The sequence below is a fragment of the Peromyscus maniculatus genome, chromosome 1 (genome assembly GCF_049852395.1).
Source record: "Peromyscus maniculatus bairdii isolate BWxNUB_F1_BW_parent chromosome 1, HU_Pman_BW_mat_3.1, whole genome shotgun sequence".
Classification (NCBI taxonomy): Eukaryota; Metazoa; Chordata; class Mammalia; order Rodentia; family Cricetidae; genus Peromyscus; species Peromyscus maniculatus.
In genome coordinates this window covers 19,805,746-19,832,268 of record NC_134852.1, presented here as the reverse complement: position 1 = coordinate 19,832,268, position 26,523 = coordinate 19,805,746, and the positions used below count along the sequence as shown (strand labels likewise).

The 26,523-nt window shown below is 42.9% G+C and overlaps 1 protein-coding gene across 3 annotated transcripts in view; it reads left to right on the top strand.

Annotated features, from left to right (window-relative positions):
• The window catches only part of LOC143273055 (vomeronasal type-2 receptor 26-like), a 31,416-nt gene extending 7,784 nt beyond the window's left edge, over nucleotides 1-23,632 (top strand). Inside the window, exons 1-6 of one of the 3 annotated variants that reach the window (XM_076571082.1) lie at nucleotides 2,240-2,448; nucleotides 4,873-5,164; nucleotides 12,184-12,981; nucleotides 14,863-15,072; nucleotides 17,648-17,771; nucleotides 20,207-23,632. In XM_076571082.1, the coding sequence (XP_076427197.1) occupies nucleotides 2,240-2,448; nucleotides 4,873-5,164; nucleotides 12,184-12,981; nucleotides 14,863-15,072; nucleotides 17,648-17,771; nucleotides 20,207-21,216 (2,643 nt within the window). In that variant the 3' untranslated portion in view covers nucleotides 21,217-23,632. Of the gene's footprint in view, nucleotides 1-2,239; nucleotides 2,449-4,872; nucleotides 5,165-12,183; nucleotides 12,982-14,862; nucleotides 15,103-17,647; nucleotides 17,772-20,206 lie in introns of those variants that run through there. The other 2 variants (XM_076571078.1, XR_013050920.1) reach the window with 2 other exon arrangements.
• The last annotated feature ends 2,891 nt before the right edge of the window (nucleotides 23,633-26,523 follow it).

The following is a 26,523-nucleotide window of genomic DNA, read 5'->3' as shown; positions in this document are numbered from 1 at the left end:
TGTCTGTGTTCTTGTACATTAACGAACAAGCAGAGGCTTAGCAAGCTTAAGAGTTACTTCCTCATTGTGATTTCCACTTGAAGTAGTGTTTCTCCAAAGTGATGAGTTCTAGAATGTTCCCCGTAAGTGTAAGATAAGTATATATGAGCTTTATTAAGATGAAATCCACCTGTCATTTAATGATTTAACTTTTTTCTTTTATTTTTTAATTAAAATTTCTTATTTATTTATTTAGTGTGTGTAGGTCAGAAAGACAACTTTTAGGAGTCAGTTCTCTTTCTATCATGTGAATTCTTGGTGGCAAGCACCTTTACCCATTGAACCATCTTGCTGGCCCTAGTTAACTTTTGTGCAATGTACAATTCAGTGTTATGGTATACAGTTGGCCCTTGAGCAACATGTGTTTGAACAGTATTTATTAAATAACATATTGATAATAGCTTTTAAAAAATAATTTATACACATATATATCTCTATTACAAAAACAAAATTAGATGGCCATGGTGTCACATGAATGTAATTCTAGCGTTAGGAAGGCTGGTTAGGAGGATCGTGAATTCAAGGCTAGCATGGGCTACATTGTGAGATTCTGTCTCAAAAAAAGCTTAAGGGCTAATTTCACCACATCATTTTTGGGGTCTTTTTCCATTTTCATGAATATATGTATGTGTTATGCATGTGTTTGTGTATGCGTGTTCTTATTTGTGAGGGTGCATATGTGTGTGAGTGTGTCTGTAGGTGCTTGTAGGGAGAATCATGGTTGATGTTGGGAATCTTTCTGGGTTGCTCCCTGGATTGCTTTCCCTTTCTATTCATCAAGATAGGCTCTCAATCAAACCCAGAGTTCACTGATATGGCAAGTCTTACCTGCCAGCTTGCTCTGGGGATCTCCTGCCTCCCTCTGCGGCTGGAGTTACAGGTGGGCCACCACACCCATACAACATTTACTTGGGATCTGCATTCAGACCCTCATGCTTGCATGGCAATCACTCTCTGTGGAGGCATCTCTTCTTCACATCCCTACCGAGACTCATTTTTATTAAAAAAAAGTTTTCTTATTGGGTCTAAACAGGTAGCTCTCTGTTGTGTAGCTGTATCCTCTGAAGTAAAGCATTCTCTCCTGGAGGACAGAGGGAGACTCATAAAACTCAGGAAGCCAATTTAAAAGCTGCAGGAAGTCCCACACTTATGACTCAAGAAGTTCAAAAAGTTATGATTTATAAGGCTCCTCCACAAGCTGATATAAACAATAAGCAGTTGGCAGGGCAACAGGAAACTCTTCTATGGTGGTACCTTCGGTTGAGGAAAAGAGCTCAGGGATGCAGTTTTCATGAGCTATCATCCATGTTTAGGTGGGGTTTTCAGTAGTGCAGCTGGTCAAGAGTTACTCATGCTTCTATAAGTAAAGTCAATAAATGCACTGTTTCCAAACTGTACTTGAATGTCTTTGATCTGTCATTAGTACTCTGTGTGGGTAAGTAGATATATGTTCCCACCTCCCCAGGACACTAACCCACCATGGTTTTAATTTAAATGACCTTGACCTTGCTGACCGGGAATGTTGCACACCCTCCTTCAGGCACAGAGAGCTGCTGAACTTTTTCCATTCTGGAGAGCTGCTCACAACTCAGCTTCCTTCTGCAGCATGGACCCATCACCCTGACCACAGAGACATACCACCTCATAAAGGGCTGCCCTCTGGGGCTGAAGAGGCTCCATCCTGTCTGAGACCCTCTACTCGGTTGCTCAGGGCAAGAGGACTAGCCCAGGGCCTGGTAAAGCTTTGGGAACATCTGTCTCCAGATGCTGCCAGTGAGGCTCAAGGGGGTCATGGGCTATTTGCTTTTTGTACCCACCTGGGGTCTCTCCAAAACAATGCCCTGAACACCATGGGAACAACTGCTTCTGGGCTTGCAAGTCCCCCAGGAAACAGTCAGACCTGTTGTCGCCCTTCCTCTAGTCTGCAGATGATGCCCAGAGCTGTGACCTTGGATGCATAGAGGCCACGAAGCCTCAGGAGAAGGGGATAAAACTTTTAATGGCTCTGGGATTTAGTGGCCACCCACCTCCACCACCTCCTGATCAATATTCTCCCCACAGCCTGCAAGCCTAGAGCTCCCAGTGTGGTCTTAGCCTAGTCCTTGATCAAGGGCAGTCTCCCAGATAAAAGCCCCCTTCACTGCTAGCCACTGCCCCATGTGGGGCTGTCCTGTCACTGGCTGTCTGGCCCCCAGCAGGCATGTGGCTGTGTGCTCTCCTTCCTGTTCTCTTTGGCTGTCTCTCTGGGTCTGCCTTTTCTGTACCAAGAGCCTGGCTGTTGCCGAGCCAGAGGCCCCGCTTTGACTGTCCTGGAGATGTAATAGTAGGGGGCAGCTTCTCCATCTTTCGTTTCTCTAATGGTAACCTGTCTGACTTCACTGCCCCACCATCTGGACTTGTGGCTTTAGGGTAAGTGCTGGATGTGGGATAGGATTCTCTGAAATCCCGAAGCAGCTTTATAAGCTTGTGTGAAGTCTTTGATAAGGGTTGATTTTCATGATCTGAGATAGATGGCCACCCCCTTTCTCTGTGTATACATGGAGTAGCTCTGGTGTTCTCCTTTTACATCAGTTCTGTCTGTCTTTCTTGTTTATACCAGACTGAAGTATAGGCTGCTTATGTACTGGCTGTAATGTATGTGCTCCACAGGCCAGGCTGGGATTCTTGATTCTTTTGTATGTCCTTGGTTCTTAAAATAGTGTCTAGGTAGGTGTGTTTGGTGAATGAATTCCTGTGTAAATAATAAATTTTCACCACTTATCAGGCCCACGATTCCTCTCTACTGTATTCCTCTTCATTTCATTTTGTTTTTTTGAGACAGGGTTTCTCTGCATAGCCCTGGCTGTCTTGGAACTCTCTCTGTAGACATGGCTGGCCTCAACCTGGGAGATCCACCTGCCTCTGCCTCTGGAGTGCTGGGATTATAGGTGTGTATCACCACCACCAGGTACTGTATTCTTTTAGCTTGTATTTTCTCTAAGAGTCTCACATAGCCTCCAATTCACTAGATAGTCACAGATGACCCTGAATTTCTGATCCTCCTGCCTCCATTTCCTGGGTGCTTGGGATTATAGGAGTGTACCACCACACTCAGTTTATGAGGTGCTGCAGATCAAACTTATGAATTGAGCCATAAACACCTCCCCTTTGCCCATTTTTGTTGAAGCCTTTCCAACATACTGTTGCATGTAGTAGTTCCAATAGCCTTTTTGGTTGTTTTTTAAATGTTTGTATTTAACTTTATTTCTTTTTAATTGGCTGAGTATTATGACTGTACTCCTAGCACTCAGGAAGCTGAGGCAAGAACATTGATAGTTTCAAGCAAGATTGGGGTACAGAATGAGACTTTAGTCAAAAAACAGTTAAGAGTATTTTGTAAAGTAACTACAATCATTTTGTATTCAGCTACAAATGCAAGAGATTTTCACTTCTGTGTTTTCACATTTAAAATCACTTTAAATGACAAGTTTTTTGAGACAATATCTCTTTGTGCTCCAACTGGCCTGGAACTCCTTGTGTAGTTCAGGCTAGCCCCAAACATGGGATTATAGGTATGAGCCACCCGACTGGCTTGCTTTTTTTTTGACATAGGGTCTTGCTCTGTAGACATGGCTATTGTAAACTCACTATCTCCCTGTCTCCCAAACCTGAGTGCTGGAATCAAAAGTGTGTGCCACTATACCTGGATTCCATATTATTTTTATTTATTTATTTATTTGGTTTTTCGAGACAGGGTTTCTCTGTGTAGCTTTTTTCGAGACAGGGTTTCTCTGTGTAGCTTTGCGCCTTTCCTGGATCTCACTCTGTAGACCAGGCTGGCCTCGAACTCACAAAGATCCACCTGCCTCTGCCTCCCAAGTGCTAGGATTAAAGGCGTACACCACCACCGCCTGGCCCATAATATTTTTTAAGCCAACGAGTGATAATTGTATGTATGCATTGAGTGCAAAGCTGTATTTTAATAAATGTATACATTATAGAACGATTAATCAAGTTCACCAACAAACCCATCACTTTGTATACTTATTTTTTGGTGATGTGAGTGTTTAAAATCTAACATGGGAGTTGGAGACTGGAGGATCTGAAAGTAAAGGTCTTAGAGTCTGGGAAAATGCCTGAGGTGGTCAAGTGTCAGATGGCTCATGCAAGCCTGATGGATAACCTGAATTTGATTCTTTCCTGGAACCCACATAAAGTTGGAAGGAGAGAATTGACTCACTAATTTGTTCCATGACTTCCATGTGTGGGTCTACAGACACATCACATACACACATGAACACAAAGCATTGTACAGGCCTAGTGCAGACACCTGCAGCTGCCTTATCATGTCTGCAATGTCTGAATCATGTTCTGAACCAGCATTTCACATTTCTTCTCCCCAACTTTTGGCTCTTACTTTCAGGAATTCTGAAATAGATGTTAGTTACTAGAAATTGTAACCAACCATACTATGCAATAGATTTTTTTCTCTGTTTCCTTGAGACAGGGTCTTTTATGTAGTTCTGGTTCCTGGGTCTGGCTATGTAATCCATGCTGGTCTCCAGCTCACAAAGATCCACCTGCCTCTGCCTCCTGAGTGCCTCCTAAGGGCCAGGACCCAGCTTATTTAATACATCTTCACTTATCCCTCCCGTCTTCTGAAACTGCCCCTCTGATTACTGTCTCCACATTCCCTCTGTTCCCTTTGTGCGTTCTAAACTGTGTTTCTCTGCACATCTGTGTGTAAGAATTTGTGGAGATGTAGGTTTTTCATGTATCCCTTGAGTCACTGTATTTATTCTTGTTCCATTTACCTCATCACGAATGATGAATGTGGGCTTCTCTTTCCCTCAGCGTTTCCAACTGGGGCTACCGGGTGGCCCAGAGTTTCATCTTTGCCATTGAGGAGATTAATAGGAGTGCTTACTTGTTACCCAATGTGACCCTGGGCTTCTCTATTCGAAACTCTGGGGACTCAGTGCATGGAGCCCTCCATGAGACAATGAGCTTTCTCACGAGGCAGGAGGAGCCCATCCCCAACTACACATGCCAGCATGGCTCTCCTCAGGCTGCCTTGGTTGGGGACACGAGGTCATCCCTGTCTGTCTCCATGGCCAGACTTCTGGGACTTTACAAGTTTCCCCAGGTGAGTTGCTCAAGCCTTCTTCCTTCCTGAATGTTGTGCAATCCTTTAATGATGATAGTGAAAACGATGGTGATGGTCATAGTAGTGAGCAGCTCTACTGTGGAGCCAGTCTTCCTGCAAATATTCTCCATACCCAACATGGTTCTCCTACATGTGTAGAGTTTAGAGAGAACTATCATCCTCCTGCATTGAGGAGGAAACTGCATTATTTTCTATTAAATATATATATATATATATATATATATATATATATATATATATATATATATATATATTTGGTTTTTTGAGACAGGGTTTATCTGTGTAGCTTTGCGCCTTTCCTGGAACTCACTTGGTAGCCCAGGCTGGCCTCGAACTCACAGAGATCCGCCTGGCTCTGCCTCCCGAGTGCTGGGATTACAGGCGTGCGCCACCACCGCCTGGCTTTAAATATATATATTTTAAACATTTTAGTGGTTTGAAAGAAAATGGCTCCCAAACAGAATGCCACTGTTAAGATGTAGCTCTGTTGGAGTAGGTGTGGCCTTGTTGGAGGAAGTGTGTCACTGTTGACGTGGGCTTTGACGTCTTCTATATTCAAGTTACTGCTAGTGTGGACAGTGCACTTTCGGTTGCATGTAGATTAAGATGCAGAATTCTCAACTCCTATTCTAGCAACATGTATGCCTACATTCTGCCATGTCCTGGCATGATGATTATAGACTAAACCTATGAAGGTGTGAGCCACCCAGTAAAATATTTTCCTTTATAGGAGTTGCTTTGGTCATGGTGTCTCTTCACAGCAATAGAAACCCTAACTAAGACAAAGATTTACTTATTTTTTTAAATGTGTATTAGTATTTTGCCTTCATGTATAAATGTATGTACATGTGTGCCTGGTGCCCATGGAAGTCAGAAGCGGGCATTGGATTCCCTTGAAGTTGAGTTACAGACTGCCATGACGTGTTGGGAATTGGACCCAGATCCTCTGAGAGAGCAGCAATACTGTTAACCACTGAGTCATCTCTCCAGCTTATTAGTTATTATTATTATTATTATGTGTGTGTGTGTGTGTGTGTGTGTGTGTAAAATACATAATATATATACACACATACATACATGTATATATACAAATGTATATGAATATTCACACCACGTTAACATAAGTATTGTATGAAGATTCTGATTTAAATCCATTTGCTTTTTGCTATGAAGTCTCTAAATTTGAGTAAATTCCAGTCTCTTTGAATGTCTCACATTTGTTAATTTTTTTTTGTGATGGGCTTTTCCCCTGTCCCTTGAAACTGAATGGTGTAATCCACAAAACTGTATCCAAGGACTTATCTATCACCACTTTTGGGTAGATTCTCACTAAAGTGCTTCTGAACTTGAGGTTTCTGTAAAGTTTGTAATTTTGTTTCTTAAGACACAGATTCTTACCCTGAAGACCTAGCTGGCTTAGAACTCACTATGTAGACCAGGCTGGCCTTGAAATTGCAGATAACATTCTCATGCCTCAACCTCCCTAGTGCTACATTACAGGTGTATTTCACCATGCCCCGCTGTAAGTCAGGATTATTTGTTTCTTTGAAATTCTGGCATATTTAATGTTTGTGTATATATTTCCATGAGTGTATGATTCTGTGTGTGTGTGCAAGGGTATGAACCTTTTCATAGGTGTGGGGCCACCTATCAACCCCCATTTTTTAAACTAGGCCATTCTCCTTTTATTTAAAAAATTTCCATAAAATGTTTTAATCATATTCTTTCCCCTCTCCCAATTACTCCCAGACCTTCTCACTTCCCTACCCACCCAACTTCATGATGCATACTCTTTCTCTCTGTCACTCTCTTTCTCTCCCTCCCTCTATCTCAGTCTTTTACTCTGTCCCTCTCTCTTACCCCTTCCCTCTCCCCTTCTCCCTCTCAAAAACAATGAAAACACAAACAAAAATTAATGACAAAACCCAGAAAATAAAAATGAACCAAAATTCCCCCACAAAACAAACAAACAAACAAACCAACCTGAAGCCTGTTTTGCATTGGTAACTACTTCTAGGCATGGGTCCTATGCTGCAGTGTAGTTGTTATACCCCGTGAGATGCCATTTTAGAAAGCTAAATCCCTTTCCCAGTAGGTATCAATTGCAAATAGTTTCTTGGTTAGCAGTGGGACTTTGATTTCCACCTCTCTTGCTCAGAGCTGGGACTTTGTCTGGTTTGAGCCTATTGAGATCCTATGCCTGCTGTCACAGTCTCTGAGTTCATATGTGTATCAGGTCTGTTGTGTCTGGAAGATGCTGCATCCTTGGAGTCATTCATCACTTCTGCTTTTATAATCTTTCCACCTCTTCTTCCACATGGATCCCTGAGCCTTGAGGGGAGGGACTTGATGAAGACATCCCATTTATGACTGAGTACTCCAAAGACTCTCACTCTCTGCATATCGTTCAGTTGTGGATCTCTGTTAATTACCATGAAAGAAGATGCTTCTCTAATGAGGTTTGAGCAAGGCACTGATCTGTGAGTGTAGCAATATGTCATTAGGAGTCATTGTATTGCTATGTTTCTTTAGCAGAATAATAATAGTAGATTTTCTCCTAGGTCCTATGACTTATCTAGTCTCAAGTTCTTGGCCACTTTAATGTCAGGTTGGATTCTATCTCATGGAATGGGCCTCAAATCCAATAAAAAAAGTAGTTGGTTACTTCCCTAACCTTCTTGCCACTATTGCACCAGTACATCTTACAGGCAGGTTGCTGTTGTTGGACACAGGGTTTGTAGCTGGGTAGTACTGTTGATTACTTTCACCTCCAGTAATGTGGAGTACTTTGCAGAGCCACAAACGCTAGTCAGTAGGGAGTGAAGCTTCTAGGTGGGCTCCAGCTCAATTTCTCCAGTGTTTGATGACGTAAGTAAGCAGTATGTTCAGCAATAGAGCCTTACCATCAGGTTGTGGAGAATAACCAATGGCCTTAGGAATAGTCTATGATGTTTAGGAGATTCTATCAGACCTCTTTGGCCAAATACTCAGCAAGATGTAGCTCATTCCTGACACTGGAAGTTTTTTAAAAAATTAATTAATTAATTAATTAATTAATTATTTTTACATTCTGACTGCAGCCATCTCTTCTTCCTCTTCCCCTCCTCCCTCTTCTCTTCTCTCCTCTGTCCCCTCAATCCACCCCTCCTTTGTAATCAGTCAGAAAGGGGCAGGCCTCCCATGGGCTTCAGCAAAGCATGGCATATCAAGATGCCTTAAGACTAAGCGCCTCTCCCTGTATTCAGGCTTGGCCAGGCAATCCAGCATGAGGAATAGGTTCCCAAGAGCCAGTCAAAGCACTTGCTCCCTCTGCTCCCATTGCCAGGAGTCCCACTATAGACCAAACTACACAATTGTCATATATATGCAGAGGGCCTAGTTGGGTCCCATGCAGGCTCCCTGGTTATTGGTTCTTTCAGACTTTATGAGTTCCCATGAGCCAGGCTGGTGGTTTCTGTGGGTTCCCCTGCAATGTTTCTGACCCCCTCTTTCCTACAGTCCCTCTTCCCTCTCCTCAACAGGACTCCCCAGCCCAGTGTTTGGCTCTGGTCTCTGAATCTGCCTCCGTCAGTCACTGGATGAAGGCACTGGATGAAGGATGACAACTGGGGTAGTCACCAATCTAATCACAGGGGATGGTCAGTTCAGGCTATGCATCCACTGCTGCCAGGAGTCTTAGCTGGGGCCACCTTATAGAGTCGTGCAAGTTTCCCTTGCCTCAGGCTTCTACTGGACTCCATAAGGCCCCCATTTCCATGTCATCTCTCTCAGCACTGTCCCTCTACCCTCCTTGCAACCTAACCCCTCAAGTTCCCAAGCCGACCCATCCCCAGTCCATCTAGGAGATCTCCTCTATTTGCCCTTCTCACAGAGATCCATGCATTTTACCTTGGGCTCTCCTTGTTACCCAGCGTCTCTGGGTCTGTGGATTGTAGCATGGTTATCTTTTACTTTACAGTTAAGGTCCACTTATGAGTGAGTATCATGTTTGTGTTTCTGGGCCTGCTATCTCCCCCCCCCCCCCCCCCCCCCCCCCGCTTTTAACTTTTATTTTTCTCCCATACGTTATATCCTGACTGTAGCTCCCTCTCCCTTCACTCCTCCCAGTCTCCCCGCACCTCCCACCTCCCCTAGATCAACTCCTCCTTTGTTTCCCTTTTAAAAAAAGAAAGAGCAGATATCTTCCCAGGGATATTCAGTGAACATGGCCCAACATGATATAATAAGACTGGACACAAACCTTCATATCATGGCTGGATGAGGTAATGTAGTAGGTAGGAAAATGTTCCCAAGTATAGGCAAAAGTCAGAGACACCCCCACTCTCATTGTTGGGAATCCCACAAGAACATCAAGCTATACAACTGTAAGGTATATGCAGAGAAGCTATCTCAGACCCATACAGGGTCTATATTTGTTGCTTCAGTCTCTGTGAGCTCCTGTGAGCCCTGCTTAGTTGATTCAATGGCCTGTTGTTCTCATGGTGCTCTTGACCCCTCTGGCTCCTACAATCTTTCTTCCTCCTCTTCTGCTGGGTTCGCCTTGCTCTGACTAGTGTGTGGCTGTGGGTCTCTGCATAAGCTGCTATCAGTTGCTAGATAACACCCGTTTGATGACAATTGGGCTAGGCACTGCTATATGACTATAGCAGAATATCATTAGGATCATTTCATTGACTTTTATTTTGCCAGTTGTGTTTGATTCTGTCCTGGGTCTCTGGGCTGTTCTGCCTCTGGTTCCTGGCCATCCAGGCAATGTGACTCTCTCCCTCAGTGTGGGCCACAAGAAGGACCAGTCATGGGTTGGCCACTCCAACAAGTTCTGTGCTACCATTGCCCCAGCACATCTTGCAGGCAGTGCAGAGTATACGTTGAAGGTTTTATGACTAGGTTGATGTCCCAGTCCAATTGCCAAGAGCCTTGCTTGTTTATAGAAGATAGCCAGTTTGGGCTCTGTATCCCCTGTTACTAGGAGACTTTGCTAGGAAAAACAAAAAACTCAGGATGCTTAAAACAATCCTGTTAAATAAGAGAATATCAGGAGGTGTTAGCACCTCTGATTTCAAGCCGTACTACAGAGCTATAGTAATAATAACCTCATGGCATAAAACCAGACAGGTTAATTAATGGAATCTTGTCTACAAAGCGAGTTCCAGGAAAGGTGCAAAGCTACACAGAGAAACCCTGTCTCGTAAAAAAAAAAATTAATGGAATCTAATTGAAGACATAGATGTAATTCCATACACCTATGGACACCTGATTTTTGATAAAGAAACCAGAAATATACAATGGTAAAAAGAACCCATCTTCAACAAACTGTGCTGGTGTAACTGGATGTTAGCATGTAGAAGAATGCAAATTGATCTATATCTATTACCCTGCACAAAACTCAAGTATAAGCTGGGCGTCAGTGGTGCACACCTTTAATCCCAGCACTCAGGAGGCAGAGTCAGGAGAATCTCAGTGAGTTCGAGGTCAGCCTGGTCTACAGAGCTAGATCCAGGATAGGCACCAAAACTACACAGAGAAACCCTGTCTTGAAAAATCAAAACAACAACAACAACAACAACAATAAAACAAAACAAAACCCCCAAACCAAACCCAACCAAACAAAACAAAAAACCCTCAAGTACAAGTGGATTAAAGACCTCAACATAAAAACAAAATACACTGAACCTAGTAGAAGAGAAAGAGGGGAATAGTCTTGAATGCATAGTCTTGGCACAGGAGACAGCTTCCTGAACAGAACACCAATAGCATAGGCACTAAGAACAACTATCTGTAAATGGGACCCCATGAAACTGAGAAGCTTCTGTAAGGCAAAGGACACTATCAATAGAAAAACTGGCAGACTGAAGAATGGGAAAATATTCTCACCAACCCCGCACCCAACAGAGGCCTAATATCCAAAATATATAAAGACACAATTAAAAATGGGGTAGAGATTGAAACAGAATATTCTCAACAGAGGAACCTTAAGTGGCTGAGAAACACTTAAAGAAATGTTCAACAACCTTACTCATCAAGAAATGTGAATCAAAATTATTTTGAGATTCTGTCTTACACCTGTCAGAATGGCTAAGCTCAATAACAAAAGTGACAGCTCATGCTGGTGAGGATGTGGAACAAGGGGAATACCCCACCACTGCTGCTGGGAGTGCAAACTTGTATAGCCATTTTGGAAATCAATATGGCAGTTTCTCACAAAATTGTGAATCGATCTCCTCAAGTCCCAGCTATAACCCTCATGGGCATATACCCAAAGGATGCCCCATCGTACCACAAGTATACTTATTCAACTATATTCATAGCAGCATTATTTGTAATAGCTAGTGACTGGAAACAATGTAGATGTCCAACAACTGAAGAATAGATGTAGAAAATGTGGTACATTACACAATGGAGTATTACTCAGTTGTTGAAAACAATGACATCATGAAATTTGCAGGCAAATGGATGAAACTGGAAAAAAATCTTTCTGAGTGAGGTAATCCAGACCTACAAAGACAAACATGGTCTGTACTCACAAGTGGTCATTAGCTGTTAGGTAAAGGATAATCATGCTACAATCCACAGACCCAGAGAAGCTAAGCAACAAGGAGGGCTCAGCGGGGGATGTACGATCTCCCTGGGAAGAGGATATGGAATAGATTTTCCAGGTGGACTGGGGATAGGTGGGGATGGGAACAAGAGGAATCAGTCCTTTCATGAGAATTCTTTATGTTTTATATTTAAATATACATTTATGTGTATTTGAATATGTCTGTGTAGGAGGAAGCCTGAAGAGGGTATCAGATTTCCTTGAGTTGGAGCTACAGGCAGATGTAAGCCATTTGATGTGGGTGCTGGGAATCGAACTTAGGTCCTGGGCAAGAACAACAAGGTCTCTAAACTGCTGAGCCATGTCTCTATCCCTCTCCTTCCCACATTTAAACCAGATCATCAGCCCATGCTTAAGACCATATCTCATCCATTCTTCTATCCTGGCTTTTCCTTGACAGGTCAGTTATTCATCCTCACTACCCATCCTCAGTGACAAGATCCAATTCCCATCTTTCCTGCGGACCCTGACTAGTGACCTTACATCCTCCCTTGCAGTGACCCTGCTGATAATTCACTTTCAGTGGTCCTGGGTGATCATTCTGGCACATGATGATGAATATGGGCAGCAGGCCAGCTCTCTGGCCACTCAGGAGCTTAGCCCAGCTGGTGTGTGCATTGAGTTCACTTTCCATGTTCCTTCCCATGAGTCCATGGGGAAAATTAAAGAGATTGTCCAGAAGATGCAAAAATCCACAGCCAGGGTTGTTCTGGTTTTCCTAAGCAATGCAAATTTCCAGCTCATCCTGTATGGCTTACTGGATGTCCCTGTCTCAGGCCAGGTCTGGGTCAGCAAGGACACTCTGCACATGGCACTCGCCCTGACCATTCCAGGCATTTCCCAGGTATTGCACAGCACATTTGGCCTTCTGTATCACAGCAGCAGGGCAATTGGCTTCCCTGAATTCCTTGCTAACCTGCAGCCCAGCCAGATCCCAGAAGACATGTTTATAAAGAAGTTTTGGGAGTTTACCTTTGATTGTACATGGCCCCACCAGAGCAGCACAATGACAGATGCTATCCAGTTGTGCTCAGGGAATGAGAGTCTGAAAAACAAGCAGTACCCTTTTGCAGAAGTGAGTAAAATTGATGCTGCTTACACAGCTGTCTACAGCATTGCTCATGCCCTGCAAGACATGATAACCCATGGGCACCAGCATGGGAAAGTTACAGACTCTCAGGACTTCCAGCCCTGGCAGGTGAGAGGCATGTGTGGAGTGGGTGATTCAGGTATGTTTGGGGAAGAGGACATTGGTTCCAACTAAGCTATGGAAGTGAAGCTGACTGCATGCTTCAGCAAGGATGCCTTATACTTGCAACTGAGAGGAATCTTAGAAGGAACAGTGGACAAGGATTCCATGCTATGTGTGTGATCTCAGATGAGTTCTGTCCATGTGGCTTGTCTACCTTAGCAAATTCAGGATGCCTAGTAAAATTAATATTTCACATAAGAGTAAACAGATTTTTTTTTTAGTGTCACAAATTTAAGCTTTGGTAAACAGTGGATGACTTTTAGTATAGGCATGCTTCAAAATCAGAATTCCAAACAGATATCCAATGCCATTTATTTATTTTTCATTTTTTTGGTATATGGTACATGTATGTGGACACATGTGTGTGGGCATGGAGACACATGTGATGGGGAGCACTCATGTATGCAACATGTGGGAAGATCTGAGGATGATGAATCATCTTTCAGTTCTCTTCTATTTTGCTTTGGGGCAGGGTCTTTCACTCAATCCCAGAACTTGTTGATGTGTGTAGTCTTGCTAGCCAGCTTGTTCTGGGCATCTCCTGTCTCTGCCTTCTGAGGATGTAAGTAGAGACTGGCTGCCATATCCACCTGACATTTACATGGGTTCTGGGGATTTGAAGTCTGATTCTCAAGCATTTATGACCAGTGCTTTAATCATGAAGCCATCTCCCAAGTCCTTACTTATTATTGTGTTTTAAAATATTAGTGATGAATTCATATACATATATAGTGCACTTTGGTATTCTTGGCACGAGTCTGTCTGTCCGTCCATCTATCTATCTATCTATCTAATCTTCTCAAATCCATTCAAGGTAGCATATGCCCAGATCTGTAAGGGGCCCCTCTGTAAACAAATTGTTTCATGATGAGATGATCAGTGGTGGACAAGGAACAGGTACATTTTCACTCAAATGACCTGAGTTTCTACTGTGTGCCTGGTGAAGGTTCCTGTGGTTGTAACTAGATAGATAGTAATGGAAGTTGACTTTTTGTCTGAGAATGACAGATTAAAAATTACAAGAGGCCAGACTTTGTTGGTCATGCCTGTCATTTTGGCAGGTTGGGGCCATAGAATCCTGAAGTCAAGGCCAACCTGCACTACAATGCAAGATCCTGTCACAAAATTAAAATATGTGTTGAGATATCTGTGTATATTTTATGAAGATGTAAAGTAGATGAAGGAGTGAGGAGTGAGTAAAGGAGGGAAGTGAAAGGCTGGAAGAGTTCTCTCTGTGTGAAAATATCTGAGTTCCAGACAAGAGGATGAGAAGTCTCACCATGGCTAGAAATGCTAGCATTGCAGATGGCAGGGACAGCATGTGTCAAGACCCTAGAATGAAGACAAATAGAAGAGCAACATGGGCGGGACTGATGAATAATGGGAGACTGGTTGGAGTGAATGGGTGGTCTAGGTGATCTGGGGCCAGTCTGTGGAAGTCCTGCTAGGATTTGGAGTCTACTGACTGTGATGGGAAGACTGAGGACAGTAGTGCACAGCCAAATGAGACCCTGGAGCAGGAACCACATTGTCATGTTTTTGGGTTTAATTTTAAGGCTGTTGCACATGTACACATGCACACGCACACACACAGAGTATCAGGTTTAAAATTATCTGGACTAATTATTATGAATTATTATTTATTAAAGCTAGAATGTTTTTGTTAGTCTGAAATTATCACAGGTTCTTGATCTCTGTTATGCCTAATGGGCTCAGTCTTTGGATGAAGTGGCACTCAATCACTTCAGAGACCATTGGCATGTGGTAATTTGGATAAAACACCTGACTGGTTCTTGCCAAGGTACAATGTCTCCCTTCTGTTTTCAGCTGCTTCATACTCTTAGGAAGGTGCACTTCAAGACTCCTGATGGAAGCGATATTATGTTTGATGCCAATGGAGATTTGGTAACAAAGTTTGATATTTTCCAAGGGCAGAAGACCCCTGAGGGTGTATTCCCTTTGGTCCATGTAGGCATGATAGAACCTCAAGTCTCTCCAGGGAGCAAAATGATGGTCTGTTTGATGGAGGATCTTCATGTGAGTTGCCCGAATGCAGAGATAACTCTTGTCTGACCGAGTCTGTTAAAATCACAGGGAAAATCCAAGTCCAGGACTCCTCATCTCCATTTGTACATGAAGTAGATGTAGCCCTAAATTGCTCCAGTCAGGGATAGCTGGCTATGCTGTTCACCTACTAATAAATCTTTCTCTGGAAGGACTTGATTCACAATCAAAAATGAAAATATAAAAGCTGGGATCAGGAGATGGCTCAGTGGTTAAAGTGTTTTGTATGCAAGTACAAGAACCAGACTTTGGATCTCCAGAACACTTGTACATGATGAGTGGACAGTGTGGTCCACCTGTAATTTCAGTCTTGGAAGGTGGAGACAAAGAGATGTATAACGCTAACTGGCTAGTAAGACTAACCATATCAGTAAACCCTGGGTTTTACTTTGAGCCTCTGCTTCAATGAGCATAGTGAAAACACAGTTGAGGATGATTCCCAACATTAACCTTGGGCCTCCACATGTACTTGTCCATACATGAACATAATCCCACATGGATGTACAAGTGGAACCACACACACACATAAACAATGGAGGAAGAAAAGAATATACTAGACTCACTAATAGAATGAGAATCTGCAGCTGGTACTCACTTGGGAGTATTTTCATTGTCTGTGTTCGGGACCTGATCTGAGAGGTGAACGATACTGATCCACTAAGTTAAACACTTTCCCATGGTCTGTCTGGGACGTGGACTCAACAGACACTTAGTTTATCTGCTGTGTTAGCTTCTTCCCCCCTCTATGAGCAATACCTGATAAACAGTTCAAAGAGAGGAAAGGTATTTACTGCCTCCTGGTTTGAGAGCTCCAAGTTCAGATGTATCCTTTGCTTTGGGTGTGTGTGGTTGAGGCAGTATGTCATGCATGGCAGCAGGCATGTGTGGTGGAAGAGGTTGCTCACTTCATGGGTGCCAGAAAGTAGGGAGGTGGGGGACTAGATAGATTAGATAGGTAAACAAGTTACATCTTACCAGTGCATACTCTCTGTGACCCACTTCTGCCATCTAGGTCCTACTTCCATTTCCACCATCTACAATAAATCATCAAGTTATGAGTCCATTGAAGAAAGAATCCATTTATTAGGTCAGAGGTGTCAAGATCCAATCAGTCTTCAACAACCTACCATCTAGTAACTTGTACTCCAACTCATGAGACTTTGGGAAATATTTGAGATTCAAACACTGACATTTATTAACACAATTAGAAGCAGTGTTGAGATAGAAATGTCTATGTGTGGAGTGTGGTGCATAGAAATGCCCCAGATCCCCGTCCTGTGCCAGTGAAGAAAGAGTCCCCTCCTAAGCAACTTTATCTAACGTTGTCCTGGTGGCCTTAAGGCTTTCCACATGAGAATGAGATTCCCTTGCTTGAGAATTAGATTCCTCAAGCATTAAAGACACATGCTAGGTGTTCCAAGGACTTCTTTGAAGAACCTTTCAATGGCCTTGATCATGGGAGGGTTTTTTGCTGTCTCCTGTTGTGGCAGCGATGTCAGCATGCCACACTTCCATCTTCATAATCCTTGTCTGGAGGTTGAGCTTTGCTAAGAAAAACTGAGTCATTCTTGGCAGGTCCAAGGTAAAGGAGAGGATGATTAAGTGTGGTGTGAAAATGTGTGTGTGTGTGTGTGTGTGTGTGTGTGTGTGTGTGTGTGTGTGTGTGTGTTGAGGGAGTCAGTACCTGTAATTTTTCTCTTATTGAATCTGGTTGATACTTTATTAGATTTTTAAGTGAAATACATCAGGGCAGTCAAACTGTAAATCTCAACAACTTCACAGAGGGAGATGGAGAAAAGGAAGAGAGATAGCCATGTCTTCTGAGTTAGGCATGGAGGCCAGCAGGCAGCCACAAGGCTGCTGGAAGCTTCAGTGAAAGAAATAGAAAGCCAAGAGCATCAAGGAAGCTCCATGATATGGAGAGTATCTAAAAGAAAGAAAGAGTTAAAAATACGGAAAAAAGCAAAATCCTCTTTTCTGAGCAATGGAGTTGAGCAGGCTGACTTGGCAACACTGCATGGCAGCACTTCTATAATGTCTGCCGATACAATGCTACTTCAAGTTTTATTTTGCATGTTTTCTAGCATGTATATTTATGTAGTATGTGCATGCTGGTGCCTGGGGAGGCTGTAAAAGGGCATTGGAACCTCTGGAACTGGAGTTACAGTGTGAGCTGCTATATGGATGCTGGGAACTGAACCCTGCTCCTTTGGAAGAGCAGCCTGTACTCTGAACCACTGAGCCTTCTCTCCTGCCCCCATGCATTCAATTGTTGATGTAGGAGCCCCAGAGACTGGGAAAGAAAATACATCACAATATTTAGCTATGTTTTTGAATCCCTTAGTGATGCAAGTCAGATAGATGTAGCCCTTCCTCTATTTCATTCAAAGGTACCTCTCCAATCTGGCATCTGATAGGATAGACAGGTTTCCTGAAATGCATCTCATCTAGTGGGCTGTGAGGAAACTGTTCTGTTCTGGTTCTCAGGCTGAGTCAAGCATCTGTATTCCTGGAGAGTCCCTGGTGACACTATGCTCACTGTTACTAGGTTCCCACCTCTGTCTGCAGTGAAAGCTGCCTTCCAGGGTTCAGCCAAGTGCCCAGGCTGGGAGCCCCCCACTGCTGCTTTGATTGCCGTCCCTGCCCTGAGGGACAGTTTGCAGACCAAAGAGGTAAGGGCATGTGGAGCTGGAATCTGGGGCCGGGGGGTCAAGAGGGCACTGTGAGCCTCCTGTATTTGTCCATTGTCTTTGTTCCTGTTGCACTGCTGTGAAGAGACACCATGACCAAGGCAGCTTCTAAAAGAAAAGCATTCAACTGGGGGCTTCCTTAGAGTATCAAAGGGTAAGTCCATGACCATCACGGCAGGAAGCATGGCAGAGGCAGGCAGCCATGGTGCTTCAGCAGTAGCTGAGATCTTACCTTCTGATCTACAGGTACCAGGCAGGCTCAGAGGTGGAGGGTGGGCCTGGTATGGTAGTTTGCACTTTCAAAGGCCACCCCCTCATAGACACCCCTCATCCAACAATGCTACACCTATCAGTACATTCCAACAGTCCACCAACTAGAAACCAAACATTCAAATATATGAGACTGTGTGTAGGCTATTCTTAGTCAAACCTCCACACCCATCCACTATCGACAGGGATATGTCGATATTACAGTCTTTGCTTTCCTGTGGAACACCAGCCAGAATTTTAGACTTATAGTTGTTCTCAAGTAAATGCTTTATTGAGACAGACAAGTGTATCGATCATAATTGGAGCGCATAATGAATTCTCCTCTAGCAAACTGTACATACTTTGCCCCTGATCAAGAAAGATGGCATATACTACTTAGACAAGCTTCTAATGGTTCTGTAATCAGAACCCTGGCTTTTGCTGATGCTGATGAATTTCACTGGCTTTTGAAACGTCTTGTAAGTGGAATTGCATAGTGGATGTTCTTTTGTGATTTCTTTCCTCCTCTGTATTAGTGGGATTCATTCTAGAAGTTGAATGGCAGCAGACCACCACATCCTATACTGTTTGAGCTTCAGAACATATTCCTTTACCATTCTGAAAGCTGGAAATATAAAGCAAGTTGACTTTAGGGTTGGTTCTGTATGTGGCCTCACTCCTGCCCTGGCAGAATCATCTCCTAAGGGTGTGTTCTCATTTTGTCTTATTTGTGTGTGTGTGTCTTGCTTTTTTTTGGCTTGTCTGGTTTATAAACACTGTCTTATCATGCAGCTCTGGCTGATTTTTAACTCCTCATGTTGACCAGTCTGCCCCCAAACTGATAGAAATCTACCGGCCTCTGCTTTTCAAGTGCTGAGATTAAAGTCATGCGCTGCCAGCCCCAGCCACAACTCCCCTTTCTTATTAGGATAGCAGCCCTGTTGGAATAAGAATCTACCCTGGTGACCTCATTTAAACTTTATTACATCATCTCCAGTTTACTCATGACAAAATATATCCCATTTTGAGGTGCTAGGGACTTCAACAAATGAAATTTGTGGGCACAGCTAAGGCTAAAACATTTGTTAATATAATCAGTTGCTGATACTCTTGGAAAGAAATGAACCATTAAAAACTCACATAAGAGACCAGGTATGGTGGCACATTCCTCTAATCTCAGCACTCATGAGGCAGAGACAGGAGGGACTTTGTGGATTTTGATCTGCCAGGATAGTCAACTCAGTGATGTCCAGGTTCAGTGGGAGATCCTGTCTAAAAACCTAAGGTGAAAAGGGGGCTGAGGAGGTGCCTCAACAGTTAGGAACACCCCCACGGTGGTTCACGACCATCTGTACCTCCAGATTCAGGAGAACTGATGCCATCTTCTGAGTTCTGCAAGACACCAGGCAGGCACATGATTTCCCTATATAGGTATAGACAAAAGAGTCTACAAGTAAAATAAAATAAGGAATTACAAAATAATAAGGTTCAGAGTCTGGTGAAATGGTTCATCAGTTAAAGTATTCACTGTCAACCCTGACAGCGTAAGTTCAGTGCCTGGGACCCACATGGAAGAAGGTGAGCTCCAAATTCCTGACAGTTGTACTGACCTCCACTTGCACACCTTGGCATGTCTGAGCCCATGCAAACATACACACAAACAATAAACAACTAAGTTTGATTAGAAAAATAAGGAAGGGGAAGTGGTTGAGAAATAATATCTGATGGTAATGTCTGGTCTTGACAAGTATGTGCATCCACTTACATACATGTGTGTACACACAAACCTGCACATACACAAGCTCACACAATTTAGGTATAGTGGTGCATGCCTCTAATCACAGCACTGGAGTGGACATGGAAGAAGGCTTAGGAGTACAAGGTCATCCTCTGTAACTCAACAAGTTCAAGACCAGCCTGAGTTACATGAGACACTGTTTAAAGACAAAACCAAAGTCCTCACATAAAACAGATACAGACTGTGCAGGTTTTTCCTTTGTGTTTCTGCCTCTAATATCAGCCATTCCGGCCCTGGTCACTAGGAATAATTCATAAATACATGACTTGATGGAAAGGCTGTAAGAGCAGTTAGTGCTTGGGACGCCTTCCTTCAGAGCTGGTGTAGTTCATTTAGTGTTGCAGAAATGGTGTCTGTGTGTCTCCCATAGACATGAAGAGCTGTCTTCTGTGCCCCAAGGAGCAGTACTCAAGCCACATGAGAGACCGTTGCTTGCCCAGGACAGAGACCTTCCTGGCCTTTGAGGAACCTCTGGGATTCATGCTGGCTTTGGTGGCACTCTTCCTGGCTGGTCTGGCTGTCCTGGTTCTGGGAGTATTCCTGAAGCACAGAGACAGCCCTGTGGTCAGGGCGAACAACAGAAGTCTCAGCTACTTACTCCTGCTCTCTCTTTGCCTCTGTGCCCTGTGTGCCTTGCTGTTCCTTGGGCGACCCAGTGTCTTGACATGCCTCCTCCGTCAGACTACCTTTGCTGTGGTGTTCACGGTGGCTGTGTCCTCTGTTCTGGCCAAGACTCTCACAGTGGTCCTGGCCTTCAGGGTCACCAGGCCAGGGGACAGGATCCGGGTATGCCTGAGCCCTGGGGCTTCCACCTCACTGGTTCTCATTGTTTCCTTCATGCAGGTTGTTCTTTGTGGGGTCTGGCTGGCCACCTCCCCACCATTCCCAGACAGGGATATGGTCTCGGAGCCCCAGCACATTGTCATCCAGTGCCAGGAGGGTTCTGGCACCATCTTCTTCTGTGTGCTGGGCTACTTGGGATTATTGGCAGTGGGTACCTTCTCTGTGGCCTTTCTGGCCAGGGGCCTGCCAGATGTCTTCAATGAGACTAAGTTCCTGACCTTCAGCATGCTGCTCTTCTGCAGTGTCTGGACAGCCTTCCTCCCCTTGTACCACAGTGTCTGGGGCAAGTCCACTGTGGCTGTAGAGATCTTCTCCATCCTGGCCTCCACTGCTGGCCTTCTGGGTGGCATCTTCATTCCCAAGTGCTACATCATCTTGCTGAAACCAGGGGGGAACACTGCTGCCTGGCTAAGGCAAGGCCACCGGGCACAGCAGGAGAGGCAGAGTGAGATGCTCCAGAGAAGGTGTGTCCCCAGATCTCTACCACAAACCTTTATGACCTATTCCTCGGGGAAGTCACCTGGACCACTCTTGTGATTTTGTCACACTGTTTTTGTGTGGATCAAAAGGTATTTAAAAGACATATCAAGATTAAAGTGAGTTATTTTAAACAAAACACTCATGACTATTACTCGATAGTGGCCATGTAGATGGTTATTTACTATTCTCTATGTATACTAAAATTTATCACAATTGAGACAGTTAGAAAGGGGAGCCGACAAGATGCCTCAATGGGTACAAGCACTTACCATTAAACTTGGCAACCTGGGTTTGATACAGAGGACCCATATTTTAGAAGGAGAGAGTTGACATCACTAAGTTGCTGTGTTACCTCTGCTTTCTACTGGAAGCACTCCCTATATGCATACACACAAAATATAAATGTAAATTATGAAAAGGGTGATGAAGTGATGATGATCTCAAGTGTTGCTCAAGTGTGAGGAATTGACAGACTGATCATTGATCTCTCCTTTTTGTTTTGAGATCATTAGTGTGGGGATTGAACCTTTCACTTGCAGTTCCTTCTCTGACTTACCATATGATTTAGCAATCTCACTCACAGGTATATATAAATAAAAACATGCCTGCAAGGACTGTAAATGAATCTTCAGAGAAGCATTATTTAGGCACTAAAAGTTGAAACACTCGAAATATTTATCAGTTTATGAATGTTTGGTATGACTTACTCATCCCTAGGATGTTATTTGGCAATAATAAATAAATATAAGGGCTGGAGAGATGCCTCAGAGGTTAAGAGCACTGGCTGCTTGTTCTTCCTGAGTCCTGAGTTCAATTCCCAGAAACCACATGGTGGTTCACAACCATCTATAGAGAGATCTGGTGCCCTCTTCTGGCATGCAGGCATACATACACTATATAAATAATAAATCTTAAAAAAAGAAATAAATATAAAAGAAATAGAATACTGTTTAATATGTGGTTAAATACTGAGAATTTTATACTGATTTAAGGAAGCTAGATAAAGAACATTATATATTTTAATATTTCAATCTATGAAGACGCAAACCCAGAAAAACATATATTAGAATAGTGTTTTCTTGAGGTTTCTGGAGGGGACATTGGAGGTGAGGCATGTAGACTAAAGAGTGCAATATTTCTTTCTGGGGCATTGAAGGTCTGAAGTTTGTTTGGTGGGGCTGTAGATATGGCTCAATGGTTCAGAGCACTCACTCCTCCTCCAAAGGATGCAGTTTGGTTGCCAGAACCCATGTCAGGCAGCTCACAAGTCATTAATTAAAAATGACTTGGTAATGGTTGTAAGACTCCACCAATAAGCTAAACACCACTAACTTGTCATCTCCTTTTATTTACTTATTTGGCACAGGCTTTTCCACATCAACCAGGCTGACTTCAAACTTGTAGCAATCCTCCTGCTTCAGTGTCCTGAGTATTGGGATTTTAGATATATTCCCACACCTGGATAGTTGCATAAAGTAAATGTAAATGGATGAATTGTACTCTATGTGAATTATGTCTCAATAAAGTTTGTTTTAAAAAAGAATTACCCATCAATTACAGAGTGTGAATTTCCATTATTTCCTGATGTCTAAGAAGAGATCAAGTAGGCTTTATCCCAGAGATGTATGGAGGGCTCAACATATGAAAACTGTCAGTGTAATACACTGTATAAACAAACTGAAAGAAAAAAACTCCATATGATCATCTCATAAGTTGCTGAAAAAGCCTTTTACAAAATACAACACCCCTTCATGGTAAAGATCTTGGAGAGATCAAGAATTTAAGGAACATACCTAAACATAAAAAAGGCTATTTACAGCAACCCAACAGCCAACATCAAATTGAATGGAGAGCAACTCAAAGCAATTCCACTAAAATCAGGAACAATTCAAGGCTCTCCACTCTCCTCATATCTATTCAATATAGTACTCAAAGTTCTAGGTAGAGTAATAAGACAGCAAAAGTAGATCAAAGGGATACAGATTGGAAAGGAATAAGTCAAACTTTCCCTATTTGCAGATGATATGATAGTATACATAAGTGTCCCCAAAATTCTACCAGGGTACTCCTACACCTGATAAACACCTTGAGCAATGTGGTAGGATACAAGATTAACTAAAAAAAAAATTAGTAACCCTCCTATATACAAATGATAAATGGGCTGAGAAAGAAATTAGAGAAACATTGCCCTTTACAATAGCCACAAATAATATCAAATACCTTGGAGTAACTCTAACTAAGCAAGTGAAAGACCTCTATGATACTAACTTTAAGTCTTTGAAGATAGAAATGGAAGAAGATATCAGAAAATGGAAAGTTCTCCCATGCTCATGGAAAGGTAGAATCAACATAACAAAAATGACAATCTTACAAAAAGCAACCTACAGATTCAGGGCAATCCCCATCAAAATACCAACACAATTCTTCACAGACCTTGAAATAACACTACTCAAGTTCATATGAAAAACAAAAAACCCAGGATATCCAAAATAATCCTTAACAATAAAGCCACCTCTGGAGGCATCACCATCCCTGACCTTAAGCTCTACTATAGAGCTATAGTAATAAAAACAGCTTGGTATTGGCATAAAAATCGACATGTGGACCAAAGGAATCTAATTGAATACCCTGACATTAATCCACATACCTATGAACACTTGATTTTCAACAAAGAAGCCAAAACTGTGCAATGGTAAAAAGAAAGCATCTTCAACAAATGGTGCTGGTATAACTGGATATCAACATGTAGAAGATTGCAAATAGATATGCATATATCAGCATGCAAAAAACTGAAGTCCAAGTGTATCAAAGACTTCAATATAAATCCAGTTACACTGAACCTGACAGAAGAGAAAGTGGGATGTAGCTTTGAATGCATTGGTACAGGAGACCACTTCCTAAATATAACACCAGTAGCACAGACACTGAGAACAACAATCAATAAATGGGACCTTCTGAAACTGAGAAGCTTCTATAAGGCAAAAGACTTGGTCAATAAGACAAAATGACAGCCTATGGAATGGGAAAAGATCTTCACCAATCCCACATCTGATAGAGAGCTGATCTCCAAAATATATAAACAACTCTAGAAACTAGACAAAAATAACAAACAATGCAATTAAAAAATGGGCTGCAGAACTAAACAGAATTCTCAACAGAAGAATGTCAAATGGCTGAAAGACATTTAAGGAATTGCTCAACATCCTTAGTCATCAGGGAACTGTAATCAAAAGACTCTGAGATACCATCTTACACCTGTCAGAATGGCTAAGAACAAAAACACTGATGACAGCTTATGTTGGAGAGGATGTGGAGCAAGGGGAACACTCCTCCATTGTTGGTGGGAGTGCAAACTTGTACAGCCACTTTGGAAATTAGTATGGTGGTTTCTCAGGCAATTGGGACTTAATCTACCTCGAGACCCAAATGATACCACTCTTGGGTATATACCCAAGGAATGCTCCATCATACCACAAGGACACTTGCTCAAGTATGTTCATAGCAGTAATATTTGTAGTAGCCAGAACCTAGATGCTCCTCAACCAAAGAACGGATAAAGAAAATGTGGTACATTTACACAATGGAGTGCGACTCAGCAATAAAATACTGTGTCATCATGAAATTTGCAGGCAAATGGATGGAACAAGAAAATATCACCTGAGTGAGGTAACCCAGACTCAGAAAGACAAATATGGCATGTACTCAATTATAAGTGGATACTAGAAGTAAAGCAAAGGATAACCAGCCTATAACCCATAGCTCCAGAGAAGCTAGGTAACAACGAGGACCATAAGTTGGACACATAGAACTCCCTAGGATTGGGAAATAGATGAGATCTCCTGAGTAAACTGTGGGTGAGGGGAGCAATGGAGTGTAGGAGGTGGTGGATGTGAGCATGAGGGAATGGGATTGTCTAGCTGGAACATGGGCAGAGTGTGAGAGCAATGAAGGAGATTTCTTGATAGAGGGAGCCATAACTGGTATAGGAGAAACCTTCTGCTAGGGAAATACCCAGGAATCCACAGGGATGACACCAGCTTAGACTACTAGCAGTGGTGGAGGGGGTGCCTGATCTGGCCTACCCAGGTGATTAGATTGGTGAATACTCTGTCATCATAGAGCCTTCATCCAGTAACTGATGGAAACAGATGCAGAGAGCCATGGCCAACCACCAGGCCAAGCTCAGAATTCCAGTCCGAGAAAGAGATGAGGGATTCTGTGAGCAAGGTGCATCAAGACCATGATGGGGGAGACTTACAGATACAAGTGAACCAAGCTAGTGGGAACTTGTGAACTTTGGACTGACAGCTGTGGAGTCTGCATGGGACTGGACTGGGCTCACTGCATTGGACAGACAGTTGTGTAGCTTGGTCTGTTTGAGCGGCCCCTGACAGTGGGAATAGGATCTATCCCTGGTGCATGAACTGGCTGTTTGGAGCCAATTGCCTATGACAGGACACCTTGCACAGCCTTGATGCAGGAGGAGAGGCTTGGACCTGCCTCAGTTGAATGTACCAGAGTCCCAATGGGAGGCCATACCTTTTCAGATGAGTATCTGTGGGGTGTGCTGGTAGGGACAGCTGAGAGGAAGTGGGAGGAGAGATGAGGGAGGATCTGTTGTTGGTATGTGGAATGAATAAAAAATTTCTCAATAAAAAAGGAAAAAATAAAATAAAGTTGCATAATGTAAATGGATGAACTGTACAGTATGTGAATTATGTCTCAATCAAGCTTGTATTAATAAAGAATTATCTATCAATTAAAGAGTGTGAACTTCCATTATATCCTGATATCTAAGCAAAGATCAAACTATTGAAAGTGAAAGTTCAATAAGCATAGGCTGAAATATCAGTGAACTGGAGTATTGCTGGTTTTTATTGATCTGTTTTTTTTTTTTTTTTTTTTTTGGTTTTTCGAGACAGGGTTTCTCTGTGTAACTTTGCGCCTTTCCTGGGACTCACTTGGTAGTCCAGGCTGGCCTCGAACTCACAGAGATCCGCCTGCCTCTGCCTCCCGAGTGCTGGGATTAAAGGCGTGCGCCACCACCGCCCGGCTATTGATCTGTTTTTAATTTTATACATTTATTGATTGATAGATTTGTGTGTGCATGTTCCCATCTATGTTTTTGGACATGCAGTGCCAAAGCACTATGTGGAGGTCAGAGGATAAGTTTGCGAAGTCAGTTCTTTTCTCTCATCACCTACGACCTGTAGATTTAATGAGGGTCATCAGGCTGCCTTTACTTGCTAAGGCTCTGAGCTACTGATTTGGCTCCATTTTAGGCTTCAGTGTGGGAATTATGATTATGTTAGAAAATTATACTCATCTGTTGGAGTAACAGAGTTTAGAATTTGTCTTCTTACC